A 12,609-nucleotide genomic window follows, 5' to 3' on the forward strand; every position below is an offset into this window, starting at 1 on the left:
TATCAACAGTCCAGAAAATAGTGATGATGGATAGTTGTCCTATATGCAACAGAATTAGGTTTCAGTTAGGACACTTCAATTGACCCCCAAAATTTAAGGATTACCTCCAATACATGGCACAGGACACCTGGATCTTCAGTATAAGGTAGCAAGAAAGTTGACTTTGCCAGGTAAAACCAAGAAACAAAAACAAAAACTAACTTGCCAAGATCTTTGAAGATGAATGATGCATTAAATCATATGATACACAAGAGTTCAGTGTAGACACATAGTCCTTTCAGAAAATTTCCCCATGAATTGTAGGCTTAAGAAGTTAATGTCCTAAAGATAACTGAAGTCCAGTCAAGGAATCCAGCCTGGTCAAGTGTCTCCTAGACACTGCTTATTGACTAAAAGATATACACGATGGTCACAAGATACAACTATGACAAAAAGTAAACAACATTTTATGTTCACTACTCGCGAAGCAGAGTTCTATGTGCTTCATATACATCAACACATTTAAAATACACTTAAACCTCACAACAACTCTATGAGGTAAGTACTAGTCTTCTCTCCATTTTCAAGATGAGGAAACAGAAGCATTTCTCACAAAAGTGAGAAACTGCCCCCAGCTCACATAGCTAGCAAAAGGCTGCATTACTTCAGGTAACATTAATTGCTATTTATTATAAATGAACCCCCAATTTGTAAAGGTTCAAATACAATTGGGGTTCACTTTTTCTTATATAATAGCACTGAGATACGAACCTTCTGTAGGTCCGCTCTCTTTCCTAGTTATGAGCTACCTGTTGAACTGCCAGATTCTACGGTCACCTGGGAGTTGTACCCATTTCTGCAGCCAGAAGGGGAAAAGAGCATGGAATAACGTGTGTGTGAGTTTTTTATTTGCCAGGTCTAGGAATAGCAAATATTTTAATTAACATTTCACTGACTAGAACTAAATGCAAGGGAGGCTGTGAGATTTGCCTGTGAATCTTGCCACTGTGGCTAAGAAAGGTTTCTAATTCCATCGAAATGGCGACAAAGTCCATGCTCTTAACTTCTTTGATCATTCTGATAGTTGGACAAGCATTGGATACTCTCCAACCCAAGCCATATCAATGTTTGTCAGGTCTGCTCAGCAGGGCCAGTATAATAAACTATCAAGTTGTAAACATTTTCTGGAAGACTGGAAAAAAAAAGAAGCATTATCAAATCTGCCCTCTGACTGCACACCTAATGTATGCCAAAGTTAGAAGACAGGGTACTACATAGGAGTGCTGAGCCCTGAGACAGTGACTTATAAAGAATAATCTGGGACTTCTAAGTGTCTGACTCTTTGCAGAAAGACATTTGCTGGTGGTCTGTAAGATCAAAATGGCTTTTATATTAATACTAACCTATTATATGCCTTTTTCAATCTCATTCTCTCACGAGTATACAGTGGAGTTTTTCAGAGGTTATGTGGCATGTGATATTGCAACAGTTGAATGAAGAAGCAGGTATGAGAAGTTAATTCCTTCTAGTAAGCCAGACATTAGAGAGGCTTGCAAAAATGCAAAACAGTGTCATTCTTCTCACTCACTTTTCTCAGTTTGGAAAATGCATTTATTTTTCATAAATATTTATGTTAACATGTTATATATTTATTATTATTTTAAATGAATTAATAAGTACATATTTCAAAAAAATTTGTTTTAGGCTCTAACCCAGTATTTATCAACAGATATAACCCACATAAACAAAAGCTATTTGGAGTCCTCAATTATTTGTAAAAGTGTAAAGGGGTCCTGAGACCAAACTTCACGCATCACTGCTTTAATGCATGGTTATCATGTGTACTAGAAAATCATGGCACTTAGTTAGTTACCCTGTGCTATGATTAACCAGTTGAGTATCTCCTCTTCTAGATGAGTTGCTAAAAATATGTCCCTTAAAGACAGAACAATGGATGCCAGGTCTGGGAGATGCAAAAGCATTGCCCCCTCCATACCATAATGAGTCAGAGTTTTAACATAACAGCAAAAATGTCTCATTTTAGCATCTGTTCATTTGTTCCTTTTTTTAGTCAATTGCCATATTCCTTCATTTGATAAAAATGTATTATGTAGTGACTATGCTCAATACAGTATTCTTGGTGCTTTGTGATTATAAAAAGGGCTGATTCCATTTTTATCCTTAAGAACTTATAATCTAATCAAGGAGGAAAGTACCTATAAGGTTAAACACAGTCCATAAGAGAGGGATGAACAAAGTATATGCATAAGAACTGAGAGATCACTCCAGTCAAAGTGATGGAAAAAGCTAAACCATTAGATTGGAACCTCAAATAATGAGTAAGATTTTGAGATGTGTAGATGGAAGAAGGACATTTCAGCTAAAGGGCATAGCTTGAGCTAAAGTGTGAAATTGGCAATCTGTGAAGCATGTCCAAGTAGTAGTGAACAGTTGGGTTTATTGGAGGGATCCACCGTGTGCAAGGAAACAGAGGGAGATATGTCTGAGTAGGCAAAATGATCTGAACATTATTCAGTAATCAAGGAAGGGTCTCAGGACCAAATCAAGGAAGGGTCAATGTGATGGTAAGAACTGTGATTTAAGGCAATAAATTAGATTGGTGGCAAATGAATGTGAAGGAGAAGGAAAGATAAGTCAGAACACTATTGCCAAAAAATAAAACATACTTGTTTTAAGAAATGAAGTAGCGGTAACTACCCCTGGGACAATGGTTCCTAATCTTTCGGGGGCCATACACTCTCTTAAGAATCTTTTGAAAGTTACAAAGCCTCACTGCAAATACTACACAGAAATCTGCCTGCAATTTCATACACCCCTGACGTCCCTCCGTGGGCCCCAACTTCAGAATAACTTCTTAATGACTTCACTGTGATTTTCCACGCTTGTCAAATATTTAAGCAAATTGCAACATTACTCAGCTCCTGTGAATCAAGGTTCACTCTAGAGTTTCTCACGACATTTTGCAATTCTGCCAGGGCTGATAATCATGGTGGACGGAAGGAATGATACTTTTAAAAAGGAAAAGAATCTCTTTTTATTCTCTTGACCTTCCTGCAGGTTTCAGTGTAAATAGACACATTCCACCTGTCTTTTTCTTCACTCTGCTTGCACTCCCTCCTGTCACCCCTAATGACTGTGACCTCGGTGACCTTCCAGAATATCCATATGGCCCTTTTTCTCCTCAACCTAGCAACACCATACCTGCTACACGAGGGTTTGGATCTCATAATATTGTTCCTAAGCCTGGCCTCTCTCACTGCCTGGCATTGTGTGCCTGCCATAAGACGGGGCTGGCTCGTAAAATATCTCTTTATGTACTTTATTACTTAAACTCTTTTATTTGCCTGCAGGAGCCCTTTAACAAAATCACATTGAATTGACTTTCTCACACCAAATCAAATCTCCCTGGTCCCAGTTCAGTTGTCTTTGTCAATATGTATTTTATAAATGGAGTGAATTAACAGATGCTGTTGGAACAGAAGTGCTGTGGTAGCGTTTATGTTTTTACTGCTCTCTCTGGGCAGATGAGTTGTGTAGGAGTGTTATACAGGTATCTTGGGATGAAAGTCATGCTCATCATTGCAGTGGATATGTATTCTTAACCATTTTCTTTGGATGTATTTTAAACCTCTTTATTACTCTTTTTATTCTTAGTGTTTGCTTGTGTGGTTTTATCATTTATGCCATCAATCTTGGATTGGACTTGATTATATCTTTTAGTATTAAGAGATGAACATTAAAGTCTCCCTATCACTCAAAGAGACCAGGATTTTCTGTTAGCTGTGAGAAACTGATCATGACATACCTTTGGAACATATTGCCTGATCTCTATTATAAATGTTGTCCATGCAGCCTCGGATAGGAAACTCTGGGTTGAAACTGCTTTGTAATAGAATACTGAGTTTCCATGTCCTGGAGTAGGACTTCAGCAGAACAAATGACTACCCCTATTTGTCATAGAAGATGGGATCTGGAAACTTTGCAAAGAGGGAAATATAGCACAGAAATCCATTGTGAAAGAGCTGTACTAAAGAATATTTTCTAGGAAGATTTCCATATGACATAATGAATTTTTGAAAGGTGTAACGTAGAAAAAAACGCATCTCAACGATTTGGGGAGCATTTTTGCTCTACCCTTTCTTTGTCAGTTTTGTGGTGGTAGCCATGAGGCCATCTACTGGTGGAGACAAGCATGCATTTCTTTTCTTTCATATTCTGCCACCAATTTTATGTCTGTCCTAAGAATGACTAATCACAAAACTTTTTTTCATTCTTATAGGCCTAAAATATAGTCCCTTGGCTTAAAATGTGGTCCCCATGATCAGTCCCAGAGTTGCACATTAATTTGTCATGTTCTAGACTTTGTTCTTTACTACCTTACTGTATTTATCTCAAAAGCATGATTCAGAAGTCTTGGTCTTTTTTTTTCTAGAAAAATGGAGCCCCTGTTTTACAGAATTAACAATTTAGAAATTCATCAGAACTATATGTTTATACATGCTTTCCTTGTCAGCCCTGGCCATTAAATGAGTGTTAGTAACATATTGAAACTATTCATAGCATTGTGAGTAAAAGATTCTTTCCTTCACTGTTTTCTCAATTGTATCCAATGAAATGGAAGCTATCTGTTGGATATATATATGCTGTTTGGGAAGATAAAATATATTGCAGTTTGATATCAGAAATAAATATCTAATAGCTCTATGTGTACTGTACCACTTTAGTAACATCTGTCCAAGGAGAATCTTCACCTTTGTACAGATTTAAGGAACAGCCTCTGGAAGAATATATCGAGCCATCAACAATACACAACCTGTTTTGTTTTTCTTTTGGCATATTTAAAATTGTGCATTCTACATGTCAAAGTTCAAAAGTCAAGTGCCAAATGTGATAAATTAGGCAGGGGTCAAAAGTTATTGCAATGCAGTTTCAGAAGATTGTCTGTCTCTGAATTTGCAGCTCATTCATGCTGAAGTGATGCACTATGGGAATTACTACCAAACTCTGCTCTGCAACATCTGCTCTCCCTAAGTGAGTTAGTGCACGTCAGACATCTTTATGTCAGAATATTGCAGTGATGGATGCAGTCTTCAGAAAATGCTGCATAAAAATCTGGTGTGCCGTTCTGGCCATTAAGTGAAATTACTATTTAAATTAATGGCACTGTCACAGTTTATCTGTGCAAAGAATGAACGCTGATTAGGGTATTAAGTAATTAGCAATTTATCACACTGGAACAAGGTTGATAATAATTAAAGAAGTAATGGTTTACCAAAGAAACTAGAAAGGGAGTCACTTCTTGTTATGAGAGTGGAATCTTGGCTGAAAATTTTAATTCAGTGAAACAAAGATGAAGCTCTTTGTGAAAGAAAGCAGTCTTTTTTTTTTCCCTAGTGTAAAAACAGTTCATTATCAAAATTTTAGTTGACCTGTCAAAAGTCCCTCAGAGCGATCAGATGACTGATTAGGAGTTTTGAATTAGGTCAATGTCTGCATTTTGATTTTATACTTAAAACATGGTGAAACCATCAAGTAACTTGGGAGTAGAAGGGGAGAATATATTCTGCTCCCTAAAGGGCCAGTTTTCAGTTTTCAGATTGCTCTTTAAAATGGAAATATGAATTATTTTAAGAAAACTGCTAGAGAAAAAAAATGACAGTAAAAAACCCAAGGTTGTATTTAAATGTCTGATCAGAAAGCAGCGGAAAAAAAAATGTCCAAACAATGCAAAACTTGAAGATTTTTCTTTTTATTGTGTGTGTGCATGTGTGTGTACAATACATCATTTTTACCATTTTATCATAATCAAAACTCAGATTACAATGATAGCTCTGCTGTGTGTATTTATGTGAAAAAAAATTTTTCCTGAAAATGTTAAAACAACGAAAATTATTAATAAAACACCAAAGAAAACAGTTCACTTTTAAACCAATTACTTTGAACAGTTACTACATTTAGATGGCATGCAAAAGGTCCATTATGATCAATGTAAATCATCTTAAAATATTGGGAGATATTTTTTAAATTGGAAAGATCAGTTAAAGAGTTTTTGAAGTCTTGTGTGACTAAACATCTTTCTTAAGGTATGTACCAAGCCAGTGTCTACTTTCAATAATTTTTTTTTTAATAAAAAGCACTTAAAGCTCGCTGGTCTATTATTAGGAGTGTCTTTCATAATGTGGGTGTTTGTACAGGACCAGAACAAACAATTCAGGACCCCAGGGCACTTTGAAGTTGAGGTTCTTTATGTTATCACTCAGGACTAATAATAAATAAACAAAATTCTAATTAAAATAAATCATTCATCACACTGTGCTACTTTATCACTGGGTATAAATTCTGATATAATAGCATTGTGACATGGGGTGTAGGTACCTTAATTTCTGGCTTAATCTGACTCTAGAGTATTGTTTATTTATTCAGGCTTTTATGTCTAAATTTCTGCTGTATCTCTTCTATGGCAAGATCTAAATGATGTGAACACAGGCAGTTAAACTGAATTTGGTGCAAGAAAGGAGGTTCTTTGGTGTGAAAGGCATACATGTCTTTCCTCAACAAGTGGTGATCAATGCTCCCCCTTACAGGGTCTTTCTGCCTCCAACCTCTTATCCATGTCCAGGGATGGGTCTAGAACACAGTGCTGCTCAAAATATAGTGGCCAAATTGTCCACCTGATCAGTGAGCAAGCTCAGCTGGTTTGAACAAATCTATCTCCTGAGGAAAGAATGGTTACCATTGCTGCTGGATTCACAAGAAGCAAAATGTGCACCCTAAAGCCAGGCAAAAGCTTACAAGACCCCTACCACAGCATCTCCAGTGACAGGATGGTCCTACCTCTCCACTCTGTCTAGGCTTTCATCCCAGAGTGCCTCAGTGACCTTTTGTCCCTTGCGAATTTCTAGAGCTTTCCTCTCATCCCCTGTACTTCATCCCTTTTTCTGCAACACGATGTTATCATCACAAAATGGGCAGGTAATTCTCGTGACGGAAATCAGGGCTTTTTTTTAATGGAGCTTGGGAGAAGTCTGGCCCCGCTGAATGATTTTGAAACACTTCTTCTTGTGTGTTCTTTACCTAATTAGTGTCTAGTGCTCTTGGTAAGAAGGACCCCTCACTGCACGTTTAAATCACCTTGGTAGGGAAACGCTACCTTAGGTATTATACCATTTCAGCAACTGCCTGAGTCTGACATTTTTATACCAGACTTTATAGCAGTCTCCGTTTTCTTCCCTTTTTTTTTTTTATTTCATATTCATATATAACATTTTATTGTTGCAGGGATGTTCTGTTGTGGGCAGGATTATGTGAATATGTCAGATACCATATGCTGTTCAGCTTCCAGTGGAGAGTCTAAAGCACATGTTAAAAAGAATGACCAAGTGCCAATAAAATGCTGCGAGACTGAACTTATTCCAAAGAGCCAGAAATGCTGTAATGGAGTTGGATATAATCCTTTGAAATATGTTTGCTCTGACAAGATTTCAACTGGAATGATGATGAAGGTAATTGATAGAAAACCTCTCAGAGGTGCTGATTTGACAATGGAAAGAGAAATACATTGTTCATAACTATTTTTCTAAAATAGGAATATAAAAACTCCTGTGTGCATTATTCATTTTCACATTACATCCATATTAATACCAAATGAGTTCGCTGTGATTGATGTTATTGCAATGAATTCTAAAGGAATTAATAATGATTAGCTGTTCTCAGGAAGCTTTACCCAGCACTTCAGATCAGTGCAGGACTGAAAGTCTCTGTGCTGAAAGAGCCAGCTGGGACCTCTGTGTCATGCCATTTTATGTCCATGGGTGCTGGGGATGGAAAAGGAGATCAATCCTGTCTTCTTCCCTCTGGGCCCCTAACCATAATCCAACACTTTCCTTTGATAGCGACTTTAGGTCCAGCAAATTCACTTGTGCTTATATCCTATTCCTTGAGACAGCAGAAGATCAGCAAATGCCTGCCAGCCATGAAAGTGAACAGGCCTCTGAGTGTACCATTTGTTTGGATGTTGAGATGCTTCACGGACAGACATGTCATGTTTTGTTAGCGTTAAACTTGACCCAGGACTCCAGAAACCTACCATTTTAAGGAACGGATTGTGGACATTGAAAAACCAGATACCCTACTCTGTTCCGTAGCAATCTGCCATTAGGAGATGGCTGCAGTTGGATGTTTGGGTCATAGACAATGGAAGGGCTCTTGCCGACTGACACAACTATACAGTCATTGTGTGGACACCATATACTTTGGGATGTAAAGTAACTTTTGAGGTTGTTAGGGTCCCAGCAAGCACTTTGCCACAATTAATATTAAGACAATTCATAAAGTTATTAAAGAGAATAAGTACTAATGAAGTGAGTAAACATACAAAATACCCATCAAAAATAATCTTCATCTACAAAATTTTTTAGAAATTGGTCTGACCTGTACACAACTTTAAAATAGCCAATTCTATGAAAGAAATCTCTCCAACACTATGCTCCCAAAGTTTACATTTATTCCAGGCCATTTTTTTTCAGAAGTTTGGACTGAGAAATTTTTCTGAAATTCAGTCTTAAAAAGCTGGTGATGTTGCAAGGACATGTTTCTTTTTTTTTTTTTTTTTTAAGATTTTATTTACTTATTTGAGAGAGAACAGAGAGTGCAAGTAGTGGGGTAGGGAGAGAACGAGGGGGAGAAGCAGACTCCCGCTAAACGTGGAGCCTGATGTGGGGCTCAATCCCAGGACCCCGAGATCATGACTTGAGTCAAAGGCAGATGTTTAACCGACTGAGCCTCCCAGGTGCCTCATGAGGACATGTCTTTAAAATGACAAGTTAAGAAGCATCTATGTAGAAAACTCTAAAAGGGGCACTCATATTTGAAAAATGAAGATAGAAAACCTGTTAGTTTCAAAAATGACACTGCTGCTCACAACTATTTGTTTCACTACTGATCACTCACATTTGTTTCCCAGGCATCCCAGGCATCCCATTTTGGTTCCAGGAAGATAGAGCTTCCATTATTCGACAACAATATTCAGGATATATACATGATCTTTTAAATTGATTTAACTTGGTTTTATGAAGGCCAATTAACAGTCATATTGAATATTCATATTTAAATTATTATGATTAGGACAATATTTCTGAATGCCAAATCAAGCAGTGTGTTACAGGTAAAGTTCAATCTGTAGATTGCATTGTGTTTCCTGAAGACTTCTTTCCTGGAGACTTCTATCCAATCAGGACTGAACCACTGTGGGATTTCTTCCCTGCAAGTCTTCTCTAACTGTGGGTTTGGGAATTCCTTTTACTTCTCTCCTGTGTTGGTGTCCCTGTGTTCTCAATCCAAGGGTCCCCTTTTCTTGCCTAAATGCCTTCTTTTGGAGAATATCATTTTGGGTATAGGTGCATAAAAGGTGAATTTTTTGAGAGCTTGACATTAGAAATGATCGTTTTTTGAGCCTCCCACTGGATTGATAGCTTGGCTAGGTATACAGTGCAAGGTTAAAAATTATTTCCACTGAGGATTTTGACATCATGTCTGCATTTTTAAACTTTCTTTGCTATTTTGATTCCTATTTCTTCCTAGGTACCCATGTTGTTTTTCCTATGAAAGTTTTTAAGACATTCTCTTTATTGTTTTTCTAAAATTTCATTTAAAACTTTTTAAAAATAAAATTTCATGACAATGTGCCTCTTTGTGGATGTTCTTCTTATTATTATTCATGATGATGTACTTTTTTGTGGACTTTTTCAGTGTGAAGTCTCATAACTTTCAGTTCTGGGGAATGTTATTTTATTATTTCTTTGATAATTTGCTCTCTTTTTAATCTCTGTTTTTACTGATTAGTTTGGTGTTGGACTTCCTAAACCAATCTTTCAATCTTTTCTTTTTATTTCTTGACTATTGATTAGTTAACTCTTTATCTTTTTCAACATGATCAGATTTTGCCTTAGCTTCATCTTCCAACCTTTCTATTGATTGATTGATTTTTTAGCTATCATATTTTTTATTTTCGATTTTTTGAGTTTTTTTTTTTTTTTGGTTTTTCATGGTTCTTTCTTTTTTGCAGGCTGTTATTTATTCATGGCATCCCACTCTTGTTCCATTCATGGGATATCTTTTTTATCATTCTGGAAATACTAATTCCATTGTTGTTTATTGTTTGTTTGCTTTATTCTTTGAATTGTCTCAATTGTTTGGTGTTATTTTAGTTTTCTTCTTTGCCTTGCTTTGTTTCTGCCCCCTCTCAGTTCTTTTTTCTATGTTTTTAAATCTATTCTTTCCATTGGAGGCTGAATGAAAGCTCACTGTGCATAGGCATCCATTAGTGGGGAGCTCACAGTAACCTAATCATGTGGCAGGATGGTTTTTGGTCAGGGAGTCACATTACCAAGAATCCTTAGCAGATATGCTTAATTAACTATCCTTAATAATCCATCCTAGATCAGGATAAGATATATGCCTGGCTGACAGCATATGGGGAATTGGTAGAAAAGGGGACTGGGTTTCTCACTGTGCAATATGCAGACTTGTATTTGGTTTTCCCACTCTGGCTCCTGGCCTGTATCTTCCAGTGGATTCTCCCTGTTCCTTTTAATTTCACCCAATCTTTTCTAAGCTTATCTCATTTTGTAACACTTTATCAAAACGCAGCTAGGAACAACACAAACCTACTGCTAATGTTCTGGATTATAACCTCCTCCCCTAGGCTGTGAGCTCAGTAGCACTGTCTTACTTTGACAGTTATCCCAGGTCATGAGTTTATCAAATATTTAGCCACAGCATGACAGAGCTCCCCAACTTTCCAAACCCCAGTATGTATTTCTTTGCCACTGCCCACCTAACAATTAAGCCAATGCCATGGGATTTAGGGCTTTATTGTTGCTGTTAAGACAATATCTAACTTCAAGGTTCTAATTTACGTTTTAGCTAGGACATGCTAGACTATGCCGAAATAAAAACAAGTGCACCCACATATGGAATGGGTCAACAGAATAAAAGTTAAAAAAAATTTTCACACTGCAGTCCAGTGTGAGTTAGGCACTTCTTCTCCAAGAAATGTCTCAGAAGTCCAATCCCCTTCCATCTTGTGGGGCTTCACACACGACCCTCCGATTGCGATGGAAAAGAGGAGAGAGTGGATGAGTATACACGTATGGGTCTCACCCGGATGCAGAATACATCCTTTCTGTAGAGTGAGCACATGGACATTTCTAGTCATGTGGCTTTTCCTACTGAGCCGAACTTGCAAATTTAGTATTTCTAGGGAGAAAAAACGAAATGGACGTTACTGGGCTTTTGGTATTGTCTCTGCCACATTCATCTACTTCCCAGCTTCCAAAAATGTTTGAGCTGTCCTGTGGGTATTAGCTCTCTTCCTGTTTCCTTGGACTTTCTATATTCCTTTACTGTCATTTGGTTGGGCTTTAAGAGGAAATGGAGCTAAATGCAAGTATTCAATTCACTATAATCAAATGGAAATCCTACCACAGTTTTCTGAAGCAGCTTTATTTTGACAACCTTTGGGAGAATAATTTAACATATATGAGGTAAGAGAGACTGAATTTAGATCAATTTTAAATAGCAAAAATTTATTTTAAATACATTATGCCATCTAGGGCACCTGGGTGGCTCAGTTGGTTGAATGTCCAACTCCTGATTTTGGTTCAGGTCATGATTTCAGGGTCGTGAGATTGAGCCCCGGGCCCACCTCCCCGCTCAGCACAGAGTCTGCCTGAGGTTCTTTCCCCTTCCCTCTTCTCCCACCCCCCCCCCCAGCTCTTTCCCTCGCTCATGCTCTCTCTCTAAAATAAATAAATATATAAATGAATAAATAAAGCCACCTATGTGAAGGAAAGTTTTGCATTACAAAAATGTTGCCTTATTTATATCTCCTGTAATCTGGGATGATGAAGTATTTCATTTTCTGAGATTAGAACACACTAGTACTTACCACTAACAATAAGAAGTCCAGAGATTCATCAGAGGACAGGTTTACAAATGTAAATAATAGTAACTATAATGAGAGTTCATGAAATATTTAGATTTTCTAAAACTTGGACAAAGTTTTAGCAGTCAAACTTGTCCCAGAGCACAAAAGTGCAGATTCTCAAATATCACATTATTCTCTAAAGCTCCATTAGGAAAGTGTCAAAGTAACTATAATATAATAATGACTCCTGCTCTTATTTATAACGTATCTAAGTGTAAGGCATTTACAGGTGTTACCTCATTTGATTCACGTAACAAACCTGTGTGGTAAATGTGATTTCTGTTTTCTAATGGAAGAAGCTGAGGCTTTGAGAGTGTAAGTGACTTGCTCAAGTTCACAGAAGTAGGAAGTGGCAAAACTGGACTCTGAATCCAAATCTGTGTCATCCACACCAAAACTGCTCTTTCTAGTATACACACCACCTTCATTTCTTTTCATAAATCTTGAGACATTTATTCATGATCTAAGTGGAAGAAAATTTCATTTGCATCTTGTAGAAACCTGCCCTACATACATCTAAATGTAATTTTTAAAAAGATTTATTTATTTATTTTAGAGAGAAAGAGAGCATGCATGCATTGGGGGAAGGGGCAGAGGGAGAGAATCTCAAGCAGACTCCCTGC

The 12,609-nt window shown here is 37.2% G+C and overlaps 1 protein-coding gene across 1 annotated transcript in view; it reads left to right on the forward strand.

Moving 5' to 3' along the window:
• The window catches only part of USH2A (usherin), a 710,400-nt gene that overhangs the window by 540,932 nt on the left and 156,859 nt on the right, over positions 1-12,609 (forward strand). The window contains exon 50 of the mRNA XM_021698433.1: positions 7,279-7,502. Coding sequence (XP_021554108.1) covers positions 7,279-7,502 — 224 coding nt within the window. The remainder of the gene's footprint in view (positions 1-7,278; positions 7,503-12,609) is intronic.

Source organism: Neomonachus schauinslandi, chromosome 6 (assembly GCF_002201575.2).
Source record: "Neomonachus schauinslandi chromosome 6, ASM220157v2, whole genome shotgun sequence".
Taxonomy (NCBI): Eukaryota; Metazoa; Chordata; class Mammalia; order Carnivora; family Phocidae; genus Neomonachus; species Neomonachus schauinslandi.